This window comes from Phytophthora sojae, assembly GCF_000149755.1.
Source record: "Phytophthora sojae unplaced genomic scaffold PHYSOscaffold_1, whole genome shotgun sequence".
Classification (NCBI taxonomy): Eukaryota; Oomycota; class Peronosporomycetes; order Peronosporales; family Peronosporaceae; genus Phytophthora; species Phytophthora sojae.
In genome coordinates, this window is record NW_009258115.1 from 5,779,460 (window position 1) to 5,794,573 (window position 15,114).

Genomic DNA, 15,114 nt, shown 5'->3' on the forward strand with positions numbered 1-15,114 from the left:
GAAAAACCTCGATCCTATTGTCTATTTCGTGGAATTATTGTGAATAATAATCGCACAAAAACCGGGCGATGGCACGGTTTGAATACAAATATCAAGACTAGCGCGCTCGACATACATCGCCCAAGAGGTTATTCTCTTCGCGGGTCTGCGAAACGTTTGAAAATGCAAACCAGTTTGGTACACAAGGACACGATGGAGGAGCCCCCGGCCGAGGAGCTCCGCCAGGACGGGCAGCAACAGGAGCTGCACGAGGAACACGAGCATGAGCAGGAAGATAAACCCTTGGAGCTGGCCCGCCAGGAACCAGAGCCCGAGGAGATGGAGGTGTGGTGCTTGATCGTGGGGATGGTCGGGACGGCGTTTCCAGTGACTGTCAAGGGAACCGATCGCGTTTGGGAGCTACAGAAGACGATCAAGAACGAGGCCGTGGAGATCTTTGGAGACTTTAACGCCGCTCAGCTGCGGCTGTATCTGGCCAAGAATGACAGTGGCCAGTGGCTCTCTGCAGCCGAGGTGCAGGCTATTGAGAACGGCGACGCGCGGCCAGCCCGATCCTTGCTGGCGAGAGGCCATTTGGCGTCGATGAGTCAATTGGTTGGAATTTTGAAGGGCCGTGACGCAAACTCCGTCCACATTCTGGTCCCAGCTCCGTCGAAATCATCGGAGATAGAGGTTGAGCCTGATATCGCTGGCAAGAGGAAGCGGTCGGAGCAGTCATTTGGGGAGGTGGAGAAAATCGGGGTATCCGCTGAAGAGTGGAAGTTTCTGTTTGATATATTGAGACAGAAAAGACAAGCTGGGCCTGGGGCCCAGCTTGTCTTCTCTGGATTTGTTGCGACACAAACCCTGCACGAGTTCTGCAAGGGATTCGGTGGCTTTCCGTCGTCTTACTTCGTACGGCAGGAGGGACTTGTGCTTTGGGGGCTGGTCATGCGGATTCTGTCGAAAAGAGAGAAGCGGGTTGTGCTTGTGGGCTCGGCGGGTGTCGGCAAATCGTGCTTTGTTATGCTTGTAAGTCTTTATGTGGCGCTTGTCGAGAAGAAAAAAGTTTTGGTGGTACGACGTCTGCGGGGATTTTCAGAAGCGAGTGCAGTGGTCTACCTTGATGGTGCGAAGGGCTCGTGCATTCGAATGGCGAATCTGACGTCTGCAAAAATTGCTTCGCTTCCTGACAGGAAAGAATTTCAAGATGCTTTCGTGTTGATTGATGGCTATTCCAGAAAGGAAGCAGGCCATCTGTTTGGCTTGCTCCCGTTCCAACTCATTGCGTCTCCAATGGAAGACGATATTTGTTTTGACGACTCAGCTTGCGCTGTGGTACTACCAGGATGGCAACACAGTGATCTACTTCAATATGCTGAATCGAAACCGGACGACTGGAAAAGATCGACGGGATTTGGCCACGAACAACAGAAAACCGTGAAAGAACTTGTGGAGGCACAATACTTCTATAGTGGTGGAAGTCTCCGTAATTTTCTCAAGCATCGCGAAGATGTGAAAAACGGAATAGATAGCATCTGTGGCATAGTGGAAAATGCTCAATCGGTTGACTTGGAATCGCTGCATCAAGCTGGTTTGCAAGTGAGCGAGTCATATGACCGAGTTCGGCGGCACTACGTTCTGGACCCCAACGATGAAGACCACTATTGGCACGTGTGCCATTGGCTAACCCAGGTAGACTGCGGATATGCATTCAAACGGATTGGACGCTTTATGGACTGGGAAAATCTCATTGGGAACTATGAGTGTGCTCAAAAAGCCCGATCTGGATTTTGTGGCGCGGCATATGAACAATGCTTTCATGGTGCGCTCCACCAGGCAACGAAGTGGTATCCTGTTCAGATGGTGAACGTCGTGGTTAACTTTGACCCAACGTGCTCGAACCAAAGGTACGATCGAATCGAGCTGGGAGGCCAGTCTGTTCAATGTGAGGGTACATGCAGAACGGAGGATAAGTGCTATGCACACATGCCTAAGCTCGCCCCGGGAACATATTGGCATCCTGAGTGCGTTGAGTTCCCTTTTGTCGACGCAGTGGTTATTTGCGAGGCCACTCTGCGAGGGAGCAGTATGAAGGAGAAGATTGTGGCCTGCGTCAGCACCACTGTCGGCGATCGGAAGATATTCCAGCCAGAGCTCTGGCGGAAGTTGAAGGAGGCTATTGATGAAAATGATAGCATCCCCACGAGCGTTCCCCGAGTGTTTGTCATTGTGGGTCCTGACGCCAGTACCTGCAAGCGGTTCACCTTGGTTGATGCTCCCGCCCCAGACGAACATATGGTGTGCTGCTTCGACCCACCTAAGTTTCCGCGGAAGCCAGCACTGCCTTACTGAAGAATAAAGAGATATTGTAGTGAGTTGACTTGTCACCATAAAATGCAAACCGTATGTCCACAGGGCTTTGATTGTTTGTCAAAACTAGTGAGGGATCTGGCCCAATGCTACCTGATTGCCTATGACTGCATTATTCCGTGTCTCAACGACAGGCACACGAGTGTCAGCTCCAGCTCGATCGTTGTGTTCGCTGAGCGGGTACTTCGATAGGGTAGCGGCAAGAGCATGTAGTGTTGTGGACTGGAAGCAGCTTGCGGAGCTAGGGCCTTGTTGGCCAAGAGCCAACTCTATGCATTACCACGATTGCAGGAACTCTGTCCCAGGGTGAGCTCAGCGAGTTGCGATTGCAAGAGCCGAAGCGCTGGACATTGAGCAAGACAGTTATACAGCACGCACTAGACAATGCGTACATGTATTAACGCAGTGGACGTGTGTGAACGTTGTTTGCATGCACTGGAGTGGATCTCGATCGCTGCCGAGTCGCTTGAGACTCAAATTGCTGAGCTTCACAGCACTGCTGACAATGTCAGTCTGACGTTGCTGGTTCTGTCAACACTGCCAACAATTCGCGATGCACTGTGGTAAGATAATTGCAGCGTGCAGTTGAAGTTCTTCGTTGTATCGCTGTGTGGGCTTGTTGGTGTCACTGTGGAAAAGTTTCACGTAAGGTCTTCTGCCAGTTTCGTGCCGTCCTTCGAACTTGCGGACTTGCTGTGGCATAACTTTTCATTGAATTGCCCATTCTGAAATCTGATTGCACCCGCTAAATCTGCGCGATTGGGCTGAATTTATGTACTTCACGCTGGTCCGTGTAAATTTTGCAGAAATTCTTGTTATTGTTTTGAAAAGCTTGTTGATTTGGAGTGAGCTGCCAGTTTCCTGCCTCTTTTTGATAGCATTTTTGTATGCAATGCAAATCCTAGGAGGCTCATCACCGGAAATTGCATGTGACGCTGGAAAAATCTACCAATAGACTACGAGAGTTTAACAAGGAGAAGATGCTAATTGGCTAAAACAAGTAGGCACGGAACTGGTTGTAGGCACGCAACTGGCACCTTACATTGAGTCGATTCACAATCGAGCGGTGACACCACGTTAGTGCGATCGTTCATCAGCAACACGAATCTTTTGGTCACATATTTCGCCGACAAGCATACTTACGCCCATAGTTTCGATGAGTCAACAAACGCGACTACCGAGAAGTTACGGGGGGGGGGGGGGGGGGTCTGTCAAGACGCACTGTTAAACAGGCAGATAAGTGTACTTACGCGTCATTCACGACGTATGAACTTCAATCAGCACCGAGATATTGAGTCCAAGTTTTCAGCGGCCAAGCACCCCTCAAAATCTACCGCCGTGACAAAACAATCTCGCCGCCAGCACTGACCTTGAGTGTTAAGACTGACATGACGTCCTCTCTCCTCGCCCTTGCTGTTGCCATGTCTGCCACCGAAGTGTAGCCATGCCCGCCACCGCGCTCAATTCATTGAATTGCACCATACAAAGTCCAAGCCATTTCTGTTCATTGGTGTGTGCCACATAGCTCCGTGCACTGCGCCATTTCGCGGTTCGACAGCGTACGAGAACAGCGCGCCCTGCCAGTCCCTGCGGCTGCTCCACCGCTGGCGTCGTGGACCCCAGACTCGCTGCTGTTGCTTCGTCTGCGCGGCCACCTGCGAGGCCCATGGAGAGCGCCACCCCTGAGCCAGGTGCGTCCGCATGCATGCAGAGACTGCGAGGAATGGGTGGAGGAGGCCACAGAAGCCGCCTTCAAGGCCTTCTGCCTCTTCCTTCGTCACGATTACGCCCACGCTATTAACTATAAATGGGTTAAGTTGTACTGACGCCGCTCGTATTTTGCTCTTGACGTATCGCCAGCGCCCGCACCGCCCAGCGAGCAGGAGAAAGCCCCCGCCGCGTCTCCCGCCCCAACGGACACTCCGGAGCCGAAGGTTAGCGTTGCCGAGCCGAAGTCGAGCCCAGTCAGCTCCAGTACAGATGCGTCAAAGGAACAGGTGAAGGCAGAGGTACAAGTGAAGCCGGAGGCAGCTGCAGAACAAGTGAAGAGCGAGGATGGCAACCGTCGGAAGCGCCACACGAAGAAGGTGAAGTATGTGGAGGAAGACGACATTTCAGAGGGCGAAGAAGCCGCCATTGCTGAGAAGAAGAATCGCGCTCAGCGGCTTGACTATCAGTTGAGGACCGTACGTGGCTTTTATTTCTGATTCGGTTGTTGTGTGACTTCAAGTGGCGATCATTGATTATTATTTTTTTGTTGTCCTTGATTAGGATGTGGGCTACCCGCAATTGGACCAAATTGTCGGACGAAGGATTAACGAGTCTACGGGGCTTGTCGAGTATCTGTGCAAGTTCCTGGGCCGATCGTACTTGCATTTGTACTGGCTCACGTTCGACGAGATGGAGCTGTTCATTCCGGAGGGATACCAGAAGTTCCATCGCGTGCACGTGTATGACCGCAAATTGAGGCGCGAAGGATACCAACCGCTGGATGAAGTGGATGATTTAGAGGCCAACAAGTTGACGGTGGAGAAGATTCTGAACCACAAGGTGGACCCGGCTGACCATTTGGACGAGCAAATTGAAAAGCGCCGACAGCAGCTTTCGTATGAGCCCAAGTTCCCGCGTGTGACAGACTATTTCTTGATGGACAATGCTGATGCACTGTCGGAGCGTATGTTGGGCATCGTCACGAAGCTGACGAAAGAACCCGGAGGAGATATTTTTGAACACCCTGTCGATGTTGAAGAGGTTCCCGATTACCTGAACTTCATCACAAATCCGATGGATCTCGGAACGGTCGCTACTCGAATTGGTCGTGAAAGTTACTACGTTGGACCATCGGCCACGTCGTTGTTTGCCTCGGATGTCAGATTGGTGTTCAACAACTGCAAAACCTACAATGCAGAAGGTTCAGACATCTGGCGCGTTGCTGACGAGCTCCTGCGCTGTTTCGAAAAGTGGTTATACGACTGGGTGCTGTCTCCGACGGCGTGGATGAAACTTCCTCCTACGGGAGATGCGGAGCAAGATCAACAGCTTCAAAAAGAGTTCCGACGTGAAGCTGAAACTTTTTACGACGTTTGGGCATCGTGGCAAATTGGCTGTTGTGTGTGCGGTAACAATGACCACAGCGAAGAGCTATTGTTGTGTGATCGGTGCGATGGTGAGGTGCACATGCAGTGTGCTACCCCCAAAGTGACTGAGTTGCCTGAGGGCGAGTGGTTCTGTGGATACTGCCGGGCGCGTTCTAAGTTTATTGCGAAGGTGGAAGACGTGAAGCAGGAGATCGCTGAAAAGAAGTCGAACACCATCGATGCTGTCCCATCAGGTGCTACCGAAGACAGTGCCCCCTCGACCTCGAATGCGTCCCAAACTGCTCCTTCGGACGAGAAGACGGTAACTACTTCAAAACACATCCCGAACATCATTACGGAACGTGTCGATGGTGACGGAAAGTTCAACAAGAAAACGAAGAAACGAAGCCCTAAAGGAGCTAGCGCGACTAAGAGTTTAGCTCCAATCAGCGTGAAGGATCGTGCCGCCACATTTTTCCTGGTCAAGTGGGTGGGCATGTCCGTTCGATTTTCAACCTGGGAACGTCCTGAAGATATCGGTGACGATGAACAGATCCAGAGATATTTCAAGTTCAGCCGCGTACCTAGTGCCAAGGAAATCAGTGAAACTACGTGCCAGTTGCCGTGCTGCGCTAAACGGCACCAGTACGCTTTAGCTAATAGCACGAGCGGCAAAAAATGTTGCGAAAAAGACCGCTTTTGCACTCTGGGGTACGGCCACGAGGGTGACTGCAGTCGCAGTATTAAGGCGCTGGGCGGGGCATACGGTAGCAGTGCATACCAACGACTGCACATGGCGGAGCAAGTGAAGGCTCAACTGTTTGCCTTTCATTGCTTGCTGAATAACCACACACCAGACAAAGATGTGCTCAAACAGTGTGGAGTGTACACAAACGCGTACGTCACCACGAAGCAACATTTCGCACCGAAAGCTGTTAAAGACGACGGCGATGAAGATTATTCAGACGAAGATGGTGATTCTTCCGACGACGATGCTGACTTTGACGCCGAGCTCGACTATCCTAATCGACCCGCTTTGTACCCAGGAATCCTGACCCTGGAAAATGACGACGGCGAAGAGGAGGACGGTGTGGCTGCGGGTCATAAAAAGAAACCAGAAGAAGAAGTGGGTGAAGTGCTTAGTTCACTTGTTGAACATGTGGCCCTTGGATATCCCACTAAACTGGAGACCGTCAGCGCTGAAGTTCGATACGATTCTAGATATCCTGCAACCACGTTCGGAACCCGTCAAGCCTTCACTGAGTATTGCGTTGTGCTCGGTCGATCTCCATTCGGTCTCGGAATGCGCCTTGGCATTAGCAGCTCTAACAGTGTGTCGGTGCTTGGATTTCAGATTCTCGCAAATGGTATGATCGGCCCAGCTCAGGCATCTGGCGCCATTTCAATCGGGGATGTGCTGGTTGCCGTGAACAACGTTTCGGTGGCTGGGCTTTCTTTCCAAGACGTAGTCAGTTTGATCAGCGCATCTCCCAGCAGCATCTTATTCCACTTCCATTCCCCGAGACCAGCGTTCATGTACCCGCCGTTTTGTCAAGCTAAGCAAGTGACGATGACCCGTGTGGAACAAATTCCCGACGACGCGATTTCTGAAAACTCCAAGTACGCAAACTACAGTTACAACAAGTACAAACGGATGCTCAAAGTGGGAATTGCAGACCCAGAGGTTGCATCGTCAGCTTCAACTCAAACTTTGATGCAGCACTCGAACTATATCGCCCCGAGCGGACCTATGCAACATCTGTATGCTGGTGTCGTCGACAACAGTATCGACCCCCACGAGCATTTTGCTAGTTTCCTCCCGGAGCGCAGCAGTACGTCAAAGAGTGGACCGCGTGGTAGTGGCTCTGGTCCAACTGACCGTGGAGATGCAAATGAGTTCGTGCCATACGAACAGTCGCCAACATACAAAGGTGGCCGTACGTTGCGACAATATCAAGTTGAGGGGCTCAACTGGATGGTTTCCTGCATCAAAGCCCAGCGATCGTGCATCTTGGCGGATGAAATGGGACTGGGTAAAACAGTGCAGATTGTGTCGCTGCTTGAGCATATGAAGTCGGAGGAGTCGATCCGTGGGCCGTTTTTGATTGTTGTGCCTCTGTCCACGATCCAGCATTGGCGTCGCGAAATTGAGAGTTGGACGGACCTCAACGTGTGCGTCTATCACGATATTGGAGATCGTACCACCAAGTTTAATGCTAAAGACATGCGAGCCGTCATTCGAAATCAGGAATGGTATTATCCTGGATTGGGCAACTCAATCTTCAAGTTCCACATCCTGCTGACTACGTTCGAGACAATTTTGGCAGACTTTGAAGAGTTCGAGCATATTCACTGGCGTCTGGTTGTGGTGGATGAGGCGCACCGTTTGAAGAGTGCAGGTTCTCGGGTGCTAAAAATGATGCGTGTTCTCCATGTTGATCGCAAGGTGTTGCTGACAGGTACACCCTTGCAAAACAATACCCAGGAGCTGTGGGTCCTGCTGAATTACCTGGAACCGGTAAAATTCGCGAGCCTTGAAGAATTCAACGCGAGTTTTGGGAAGTTGCACTCACAAGAACAAGTTGTCAAGCTTCAGCAGTTGTTGGCACCTTACATTTTACGACGCGTGAAAGAAGATGTGGAGAAGAGCATCCCGCCCAAAGAAGAAACAATTATCTCGGTGGAGCTTACGACACTGCAGAAACAGTACTATAGAGCCATCTACGACAAAAACAAGAGCTTTCTGTACCGCGGCACGAAGAACGGCTTACCCACGTTGAACAACATCCAGCTGCAGCTTCGAAAGTGCTGTAACCATCCATTCCTCATCAAGGGTGTCGAAGAACGAGAGCTAGAAGAGCTCGGCAGCCATCCAACTCCAGCCCAGGTGATGGAGAAAACTATTGAGTGCTCTGGCAAGATGATGCTCGTGTCGAAATTGATCCCGAAGTTGAAGCGGGATGGCCACAAGATTTTGATTTTCAGCCAGTTCCTGAAGCAGCTAGACTTGCTCGAGCGCTACTGCGAGGCGAACTCTTTTGTCTACGAGCGCCTCGACGGATCCACTGGTGGAAGTATGCGGCAGAGTGCAATCGACCGTTTCTCTCGCCCACACTCGAAGTCTTTCGTGTTCCTTTTGAGCACAAAAGCTGGCGGCGTTGGAATCAACCTCATTGCAGCAGATACGGTAATTATCTTCGATAGCGACTGGAACCCGATGAATGATTTACAGGCGCAGTCGCGTTGCCATCGTATCGGTCAGAAAAAGAGTGTGCAGATCTACCGGTTGGTGACACGCAACACGTACGAGAGCGAAATGTTCGATCGTGCTTCACGAAAGCTTGGTCTTGAGCATGCAGTGTTGGGCACGGCATCCTTCAATGAGAATTCGCAGATCACGAAGCCGTCAGCGGAGCAGCTAGTGGAATTGTTGAAACGTGGAGCGTATGCGCTCATGGAGGATGACGATACGGCATCTAAAGAGTTTGCTGAGCGCGATATTGAGACCATTTTGAAAGAAAACGCCCGTGTCATGATAGTAGGTGGCGGATCTAATGCAAACAAGGGGGCGGATGGCGATGCGGCTGGGCCGACATCACCTCGACAGAGGAAATCGCCGCTGAAGTCAAACAAACGCAAATCGCTTGGTGGAATGGCGGTGGACCGTTCGTCTTTTGTTGCAGAGGGATCCACAGGTGAGCTTTCTGTGGACGACCCCAACTTTTGGGAGAAGGTGCTCCCTGGTGCTGTGTCGGTGGAGATGCTGAGCTTGAAGCTTGAAGATGGCAGCGCTGTTAGCTCTCGCCAGGCGAAGATTAAGTTTATCAGTAATCTGGACATCGCTCTCACCAGCTTGGTCACTGAGATGAGCTCCGGCAACAGTGCGGACGATGGTCGCGTGGGAGTTCGAGATATTCAGCACGAATATGATATTGCCATCCAGGTGCTGAGTACTGTAAGCTCGAAGTACCGCAACGAGTTCTCCAGCGAGCAGATTGATCTCGTGAAGGGGTACTTGTCAAAGCTAGAGAAGTCACGGGTCCGAAGCTGTCGACTAGCGCCATCTCGGACGAATATGTTCCAGGATGAAGATTTCGACACTCCGAAGAAGAAAAGGCGAAGGAGGAGCACGCCCTCGGGAAGCAGGGCGGCTAGTAGTGAGGATGAAGCATACGGTGATACTCCAGTGAAAAAGCGCGGTAGCAGACCTCGTGGAAGGCCGCCAAAGCACCCGCGAACTGAAGGTGGTAAGCCTCCGACTGCTCTTTTCCAGGCCGGCGCTATTAACGACAGCGACGATTTGTGTACTCTATGCGGTGATGGCGGATTAATTTTGCTGTGCGATGGCCCCTGCCATCGCTCGTTCCATCTTGAGTGCGTGGGGATGAAAGACGAGCCCAACGACGAGCAGTGGCTGTGCCCAGATTGTGCGGAGGGGCGTCACATGTGCTTGATTTGTAAGCAGGTTGGTGAAATGGGTGTGGAATTCGGTGTCACTCAATGCTCGGTAGCGAAGTGTGGAAGGTTCTACCACAAGGGCTGTCTTGCTAAGAGCTCCCGTGTAGAGTGGGTTGGCAAAAAGCGGTTCCGTTGCCCGAGCCACTTTTGCCACGCTTGCTCCCAGGCCAGTAAGAAGGAATCCGCCGCCAAAAGCAAGAAGAAAAAGGATGATGTCAAGACACACGTGGTGAGCTGCATCCACTGCTCGCAAGCCTTCCACCCGGAGTGCATTCCATCAGCGGACAAATTCATTCGGCTCTCAAAGAACCTCATGATTTGCGCGAACCATCTCGACGGGAAAAGACCACCACAAGCTGCTGCAGGGAACGCATCTCGATCGGGATCTACGCAGCGTGCTGGTGCAGCGCTTGCCGCTGCTGCAGCTCAGCAGCGAGAGGAAGTTCCGCAGCAGATACCTCTTGATGAGGACGACGAACTTGATGAGGACGTATCGACGGATAGGTCAAGCGGCAAACGCAAGCGTGCGTCGTCGCCGAAAAGGGCGAGCAGTTCTGGCGCGAAGAAGAGCAAATCTACTCATTTGGATGGTGCAGACAAGTCGGTCGTGAAGCCCAAGATCTGCGCGTTGTGCCACCGCGGAAACGTAATGGGAGGGGGCGCAGACGGCCATGGCGCAACGTCGGCATCGTCTTCATCCAAGAACGGAGCGCGCAATGGAAACTCGAGTACGGACTCAACGGGCACTGCTACGGCTGATATGGCATTAGAAGGACCATTCATCGAGGCCCCGGTGCGGTTAAAATACGCGGACAAGCCCAATGAGTCGGTGTATGTTCACTTGAACTGCGCCGTGCACTCGCCAGAGGTATACGTGAAGGCGGATGGACTTATCATGAACTTGCCGAAGGCAATCAAGCGCGGGCGTCAGCTCAAGTGCACCAGTTGCCATAAACTCGGCGCCACCGTTGGCTGCGTCGTGGCGAAATGCCGGCGCAATTACCACCTGCGCTGTGCTGTTGAGAGCGGCGGCGAGATTGACGGCACGACGTACGCCCTGTACTGCAAACCGCACGCTGCTGCGCGCAAGGAACCGACTCGTGTGTGCGTGTGCAGCGCCAGCGAGGAGGACCCGGTGCTCACACTGGTGTGCTCGTCATGCTGCACCAAGTTTCACCCGAAGTGCGTCAACATGTCGGAGCGCCACGCGGCTCGCATGGCGAAGACGTGGGTCTGCGGGGTCTGCGACGGATCGGCCGCAGCGAAGCCGATGACCCCGACTCACGTGCCCGCGGCCAAGGCAAAAACTACAGTGTCGAAGAAGGCAGCGACCAAGCCAGCCAGCTCGGAGGATCCTGCCAAGACGACTAAAAACCCGGCATCGAAGAAGAAGAGCAATGGCAAGGCGGAGAGCGTCGACGCAGCCGAGCCGCCCACCACTCCGAAGCGCAAGAAAGCCAAGAAGAACCGCCTGAGCATGCCTCGGAACAAGTCTCGGCCCAAGTCGAATGACACGACGCACGGGATTTCGCCGCACATGGACGCGGACTCGGACAGCGGCGTCTCCACGGACGAGTAGGTAGAACCAAGGTATGAAGGAAGACATGAGCAATATATGGTAATACAACTTCGGTCGAATGGATCTGTGCGATGGATCAATTTCACGATAACGTGCAGCAAAGCTCGAAAGGAAACATTATTTTTTCATGATCCAGCTCGCTTTCCTTGATCTTTTTGATGAGGATGAAGATGTGTATTGAATTGCTTGAACGAAAGAATCGTAACACCTACGGGTCAAAAGACCAGCAACTCAACATGCTGCCTCAATGGCTACAAGTATCAAGTTGCCCACGCGACAGCATGTACCGGTAGACGTTTTGAAGCTTTCCAGTGAGGGTAAGCTACAGTATTTTGTTAAAAATCCGACCCCAGAATTGTTGCCGAGGTCTTCTGTTGGTCCGTAGCGAGTATCACACAATCTCTGTTGGAGCTCGGGTGATATGCATCAAGCTACTCGAATCCGAATTTGCTCGCCGTCTGCACTTGAAGTACCTAGATCTTTGCGCTCGTACGTACTTGCCAGTGGCAAGTTGCCACCACCGATGGGGGACTCAGCCGCAGAGGGTATAGTATCCGCTCTGCGAAAAATGTCCGACTTGAACCGTGCCAAGTGCCCAGCGCGATGGCCAGGGGCGTCACGCGTGGTGATCGCTGGGCTGGTGCGCGTTACGCACTGCGCCAAACTGCACTCATGGCCGATCGATGCACGCCAACACAGCCCGAGCTGCCAGCAGTAACGCTGTGGACCCGTCGTCCCGGGCTGGAGGACATCGCAGGCGAAAAGGGGACGCATGGCGACAGGTGAAAGCGCTGACCAGAGACTCCCCCATCGGTCGGCTGGACGGCGGCAACAGATGCTGTACTCTTGAATCGGATTGAGCGAGGGCTACACTGGCGCCTCCAACACTTGCAGAGCGGCCAATTTTCTGCCTGCAATCGACCCACCGAGGTTGCCGTTGCCGTTGATGGGCTGGGCTAAGATCGCCGCCGAATATCTGAAATGACGCCGAAAAAAGAGACGTTCTACGCTTTCCCGCCTTCTGATTGGTCAGACGAGGTTCGATGTTGAACTCGAGCATCCTCGATTGAACCGCTTCGTCGGACGCGTTTTACAAGGCGAGTCAGTTACCCTGCTTTCGGTCGTCATGAACATGCCTCGCTGGGTGTGTATGTGTGAACCTCTGCGATGCATTGGCGAGTCTTGGGAGAGACGGTTAACTATTGCTTGCCTCTGCCATTGGGGGCTCGAGCCCGATTTGCTCGGGCTTAACAGCGCCCTTCGCTGTCAGAGTATCTAACGCTTCAGGCCAGTTTTGGGCTCGGGCATGTCACGCCGGAAGCCATCTGCGGCGCACAGGGTAAAGCCCACCGCGCCCGAACTTTAGTGGTCGAGGCTCGGTGTGTGATATGAAGGCTCTCCTCTCCCCCTTTACACCCTTGGGCTGGTCCCATTTCCCAACTTACTTGCTCTTGGACTTGCCCTCGCTCCGTCCGACGGCATTTTCCTGCTTCCTTGCTCTCGGGACGCGCGCGAAACGAACGCGGTGCCGGCGCCTTCCCTTGCAGCAGCAACCTGCGAAGTGGCTGAGCCTCGTCCACGAAACTGAGCCAGTCTCGTCGCCACCAACTGCAAGCAGCAAGCAAGCGGCTCCCGCTGCTCCGTCTCTCACCGGCGAGGCAACTTCGGCAACCTGGAGCCGAGTGCTTCGCTTGGTACCGTCCCAACTGCGTTTCGCCCGCCCAAGATAGTCCCCATCGCACTCGGCAATTGGCCCGCCAAGCGCCACCCTGCGCCAAGAGACACTCGCTGCACACTCGACTCAGGCTGCAAGTTGCGATCCGCCACGCCACGCCACGCTAGCGCCAACCACCGGCAGCAACACAGCAGCGGCACCGAATTATTTTGGAGAACGACGACGGAGCCCAGCAGACCATCCCCCCATCAGTCGAATCAGCTCCATCGCATCGCACCATCTAGATGCCACTTTCCATCTCGTTTTACCACAGCAAGCGCGGCGAGAACGTGGCCAGCTCGTACCAGAGCGTGGCGTTGCACGACCGAGAGAAGGTGAAGCACAAGATGGCGCTGCCCTGCGAGTTCTACCGCAACATTTGGGGCCCCACGGAGGAGGAGGACGCCGCGCTGCGGCGCCGCGCCAGGTCCAGCAAGTTCAGCAGCTCGCCGGCCTCGGCGACGTCCCGCAGGTACAAGAAGAGGCTGGCCACGGGGCCGCTCGTCGACATTGCGCAGGTGGCGCACGTGGTCACGACCATGTCGGACTTCCGCGCGGACTACGGCGAGGACTCGAAGCGGGTGCGACTCGTCAACATCTGGGACGACCGCAGTCTCGCGCTGGGCTTGGAGCCCGAGTCCAGCTCGGACAAGTCCTCGCGCAGCAGCGGCGGCAGCGACCAAGGGCCGTCCACGGCTGACACCGAGCCGGAAGAAATCATGTCGCCCATCAGCCGAGCCGACCGGATCACAGAACTCAGCTGCGAAGACAGCGACGACGACCTCAGCAGTCTAGCTTCGTCTGTGGTGAACCAGCGGCCAGGCCAGCTCAAGCGAACCAAGACGCCGGAGATCGTGTTCCCCAACAACAAGAAGAACGCGAACATGGGCCGAGGCAATGGCAATGGCAAGACGGACAAGAAGGAGCTCAACTTGAAGAACCTGCCGGTCCCTCCTCCGTCGTCCCACAACGGCAGCATCATCTTCAGCGCCGTGTTCTCGGAGCAGACTGACTGGAGCTGGAGCGCCAAGTTCCTGCTGGGAATCCACGAGCCAATCCGCCACGCTCTCTTTGTCATGGATCGGTTCTTGGAGCAGTCGCAAACTCGATCGAAACCTGAAGCTTCGCAGACGTTAGCACTCGAGACGCACGTGGCAGAGTTTTTCCTCTGGTTCAAGGCGTACTTTGTGGAGTATTTGCAGTGCCAGCACGAGGTGAAGGCGTCGGTGTTGCTGCCGCTGCTGAACCTGCCTGTGACGACCAAGCAGCAGATTCTGGACGTGTATCAGGATATCTCGCAGATGCTGACGCAGATCCAGCAATTGGAGCGAGCGTTGTGTGTGAGTGGGGCCTGCAGTGCGTCGTCCTGGCTGCTTCGTCTTCAAGTGTTGCAGACAGAGATCCGCCAGCTCAATCGGACGCTGCATGCAGCATTAAACATGGAGGAAACGACTTTGCACTCGGCCATGAGCGCTGCGTTCACCGAGCGCGCTTTCAGGACACACATCATGCCCCGGGTATTCCGCGCTATTCGCGCCAAACGTGTGGTGGTGCCTTGGATTGTTGAGCGGAGCAAGATCTGGGGTGGCGACACGGAGCAGCGCAGCATCCAGGGCATGCTACCGTTCTCAGCAAAGTTCATGTACCGCAAGATCTGGCGGCCGTACTTCATGAGCAACGTGGCAGTGGCAATGAAGAACTTGAACGAGTTTGTTAGCGCTGCAGACTCGAACGGCAGCGGGTCAATTTACAGCGAGCGCCATGGCGAGATGTGCACCGTAATGTGAAGTGGTAGACTACCACTGGTAGCGAGGGGGGCAGGCAGGGCTCGTTTCTTTCGTTTCTGGGCTCTACAGCTATTTATTTTATGGAGCATCGAGTGTGTCGTGGCGTGCGTGACCTGGGCTAGCAGAGCGAAACCAAAGTAGCGAGTA

At 53.8% G+C, this 15,114-nt stretch overlaps 3 protein-coding genes across 3 annotated transcripts; all 3 read left to right on the forward strand.

The window, feature by feature from the left end:
- Window positions 1-345: 345 nt before the first annotated feature.
- PHYSODRAFT_309144 (hypothetical protein) lies at window positions 346-2,334 on the forward strand (the record flags this gene model as incomplete). The annotated part of the gene is made up of 1 exon (XM_009517225.1): window positions 346-2,334. One exon carries the CDS (start codon window positions 346-348, stop codon window positions 2,332-2,334), a length of 1,989 nt encoding a protein of 662 aa, XP_009515520.1.
- A 2,418-nt stretch (window positions 2,335-4,752) lies between these two features.
- PHYSODRAFT_470076 (hypothetical protein) lies at window positions 4,753-11,466 on the forward strand (the record flags this gene model as incomplete). The annotated part of the gene is made up of 3 exons (XM_009517226.1): window positions 4,753-10,568; window positions 10,617-11,199; window positions 11,317-11,466. The coding sequence occupies 3 exons, from the start codon at window positions 4,753-4,755 to the stop codon at window positions 11,464-11,466; spliced, it is 6,549 nt and encodes a 2,182-aa protein (XP_009515521.1).
- A 1,959-nt stretch (window positions 11,467-13,425) lies between these two features.
- PHYSODRAFT_309156 (hypothetical protein) lies at window positions 13,426-14,967 on the forward strand (the record flags this gene model as incomplete). Its single annotated transcript, XM_009517227.1, has 1 exon — window positions 13,426-14,967. One exon carries the CDS (start codon window positions 13,426-13,428, stop codon window positions 14,965-14,967), a length of 1,542 nt encoding a protein of 513 aa, XP_009515522.1.
- Window positions 14,968-15,114: the final 147 nt, after the last annotated feature.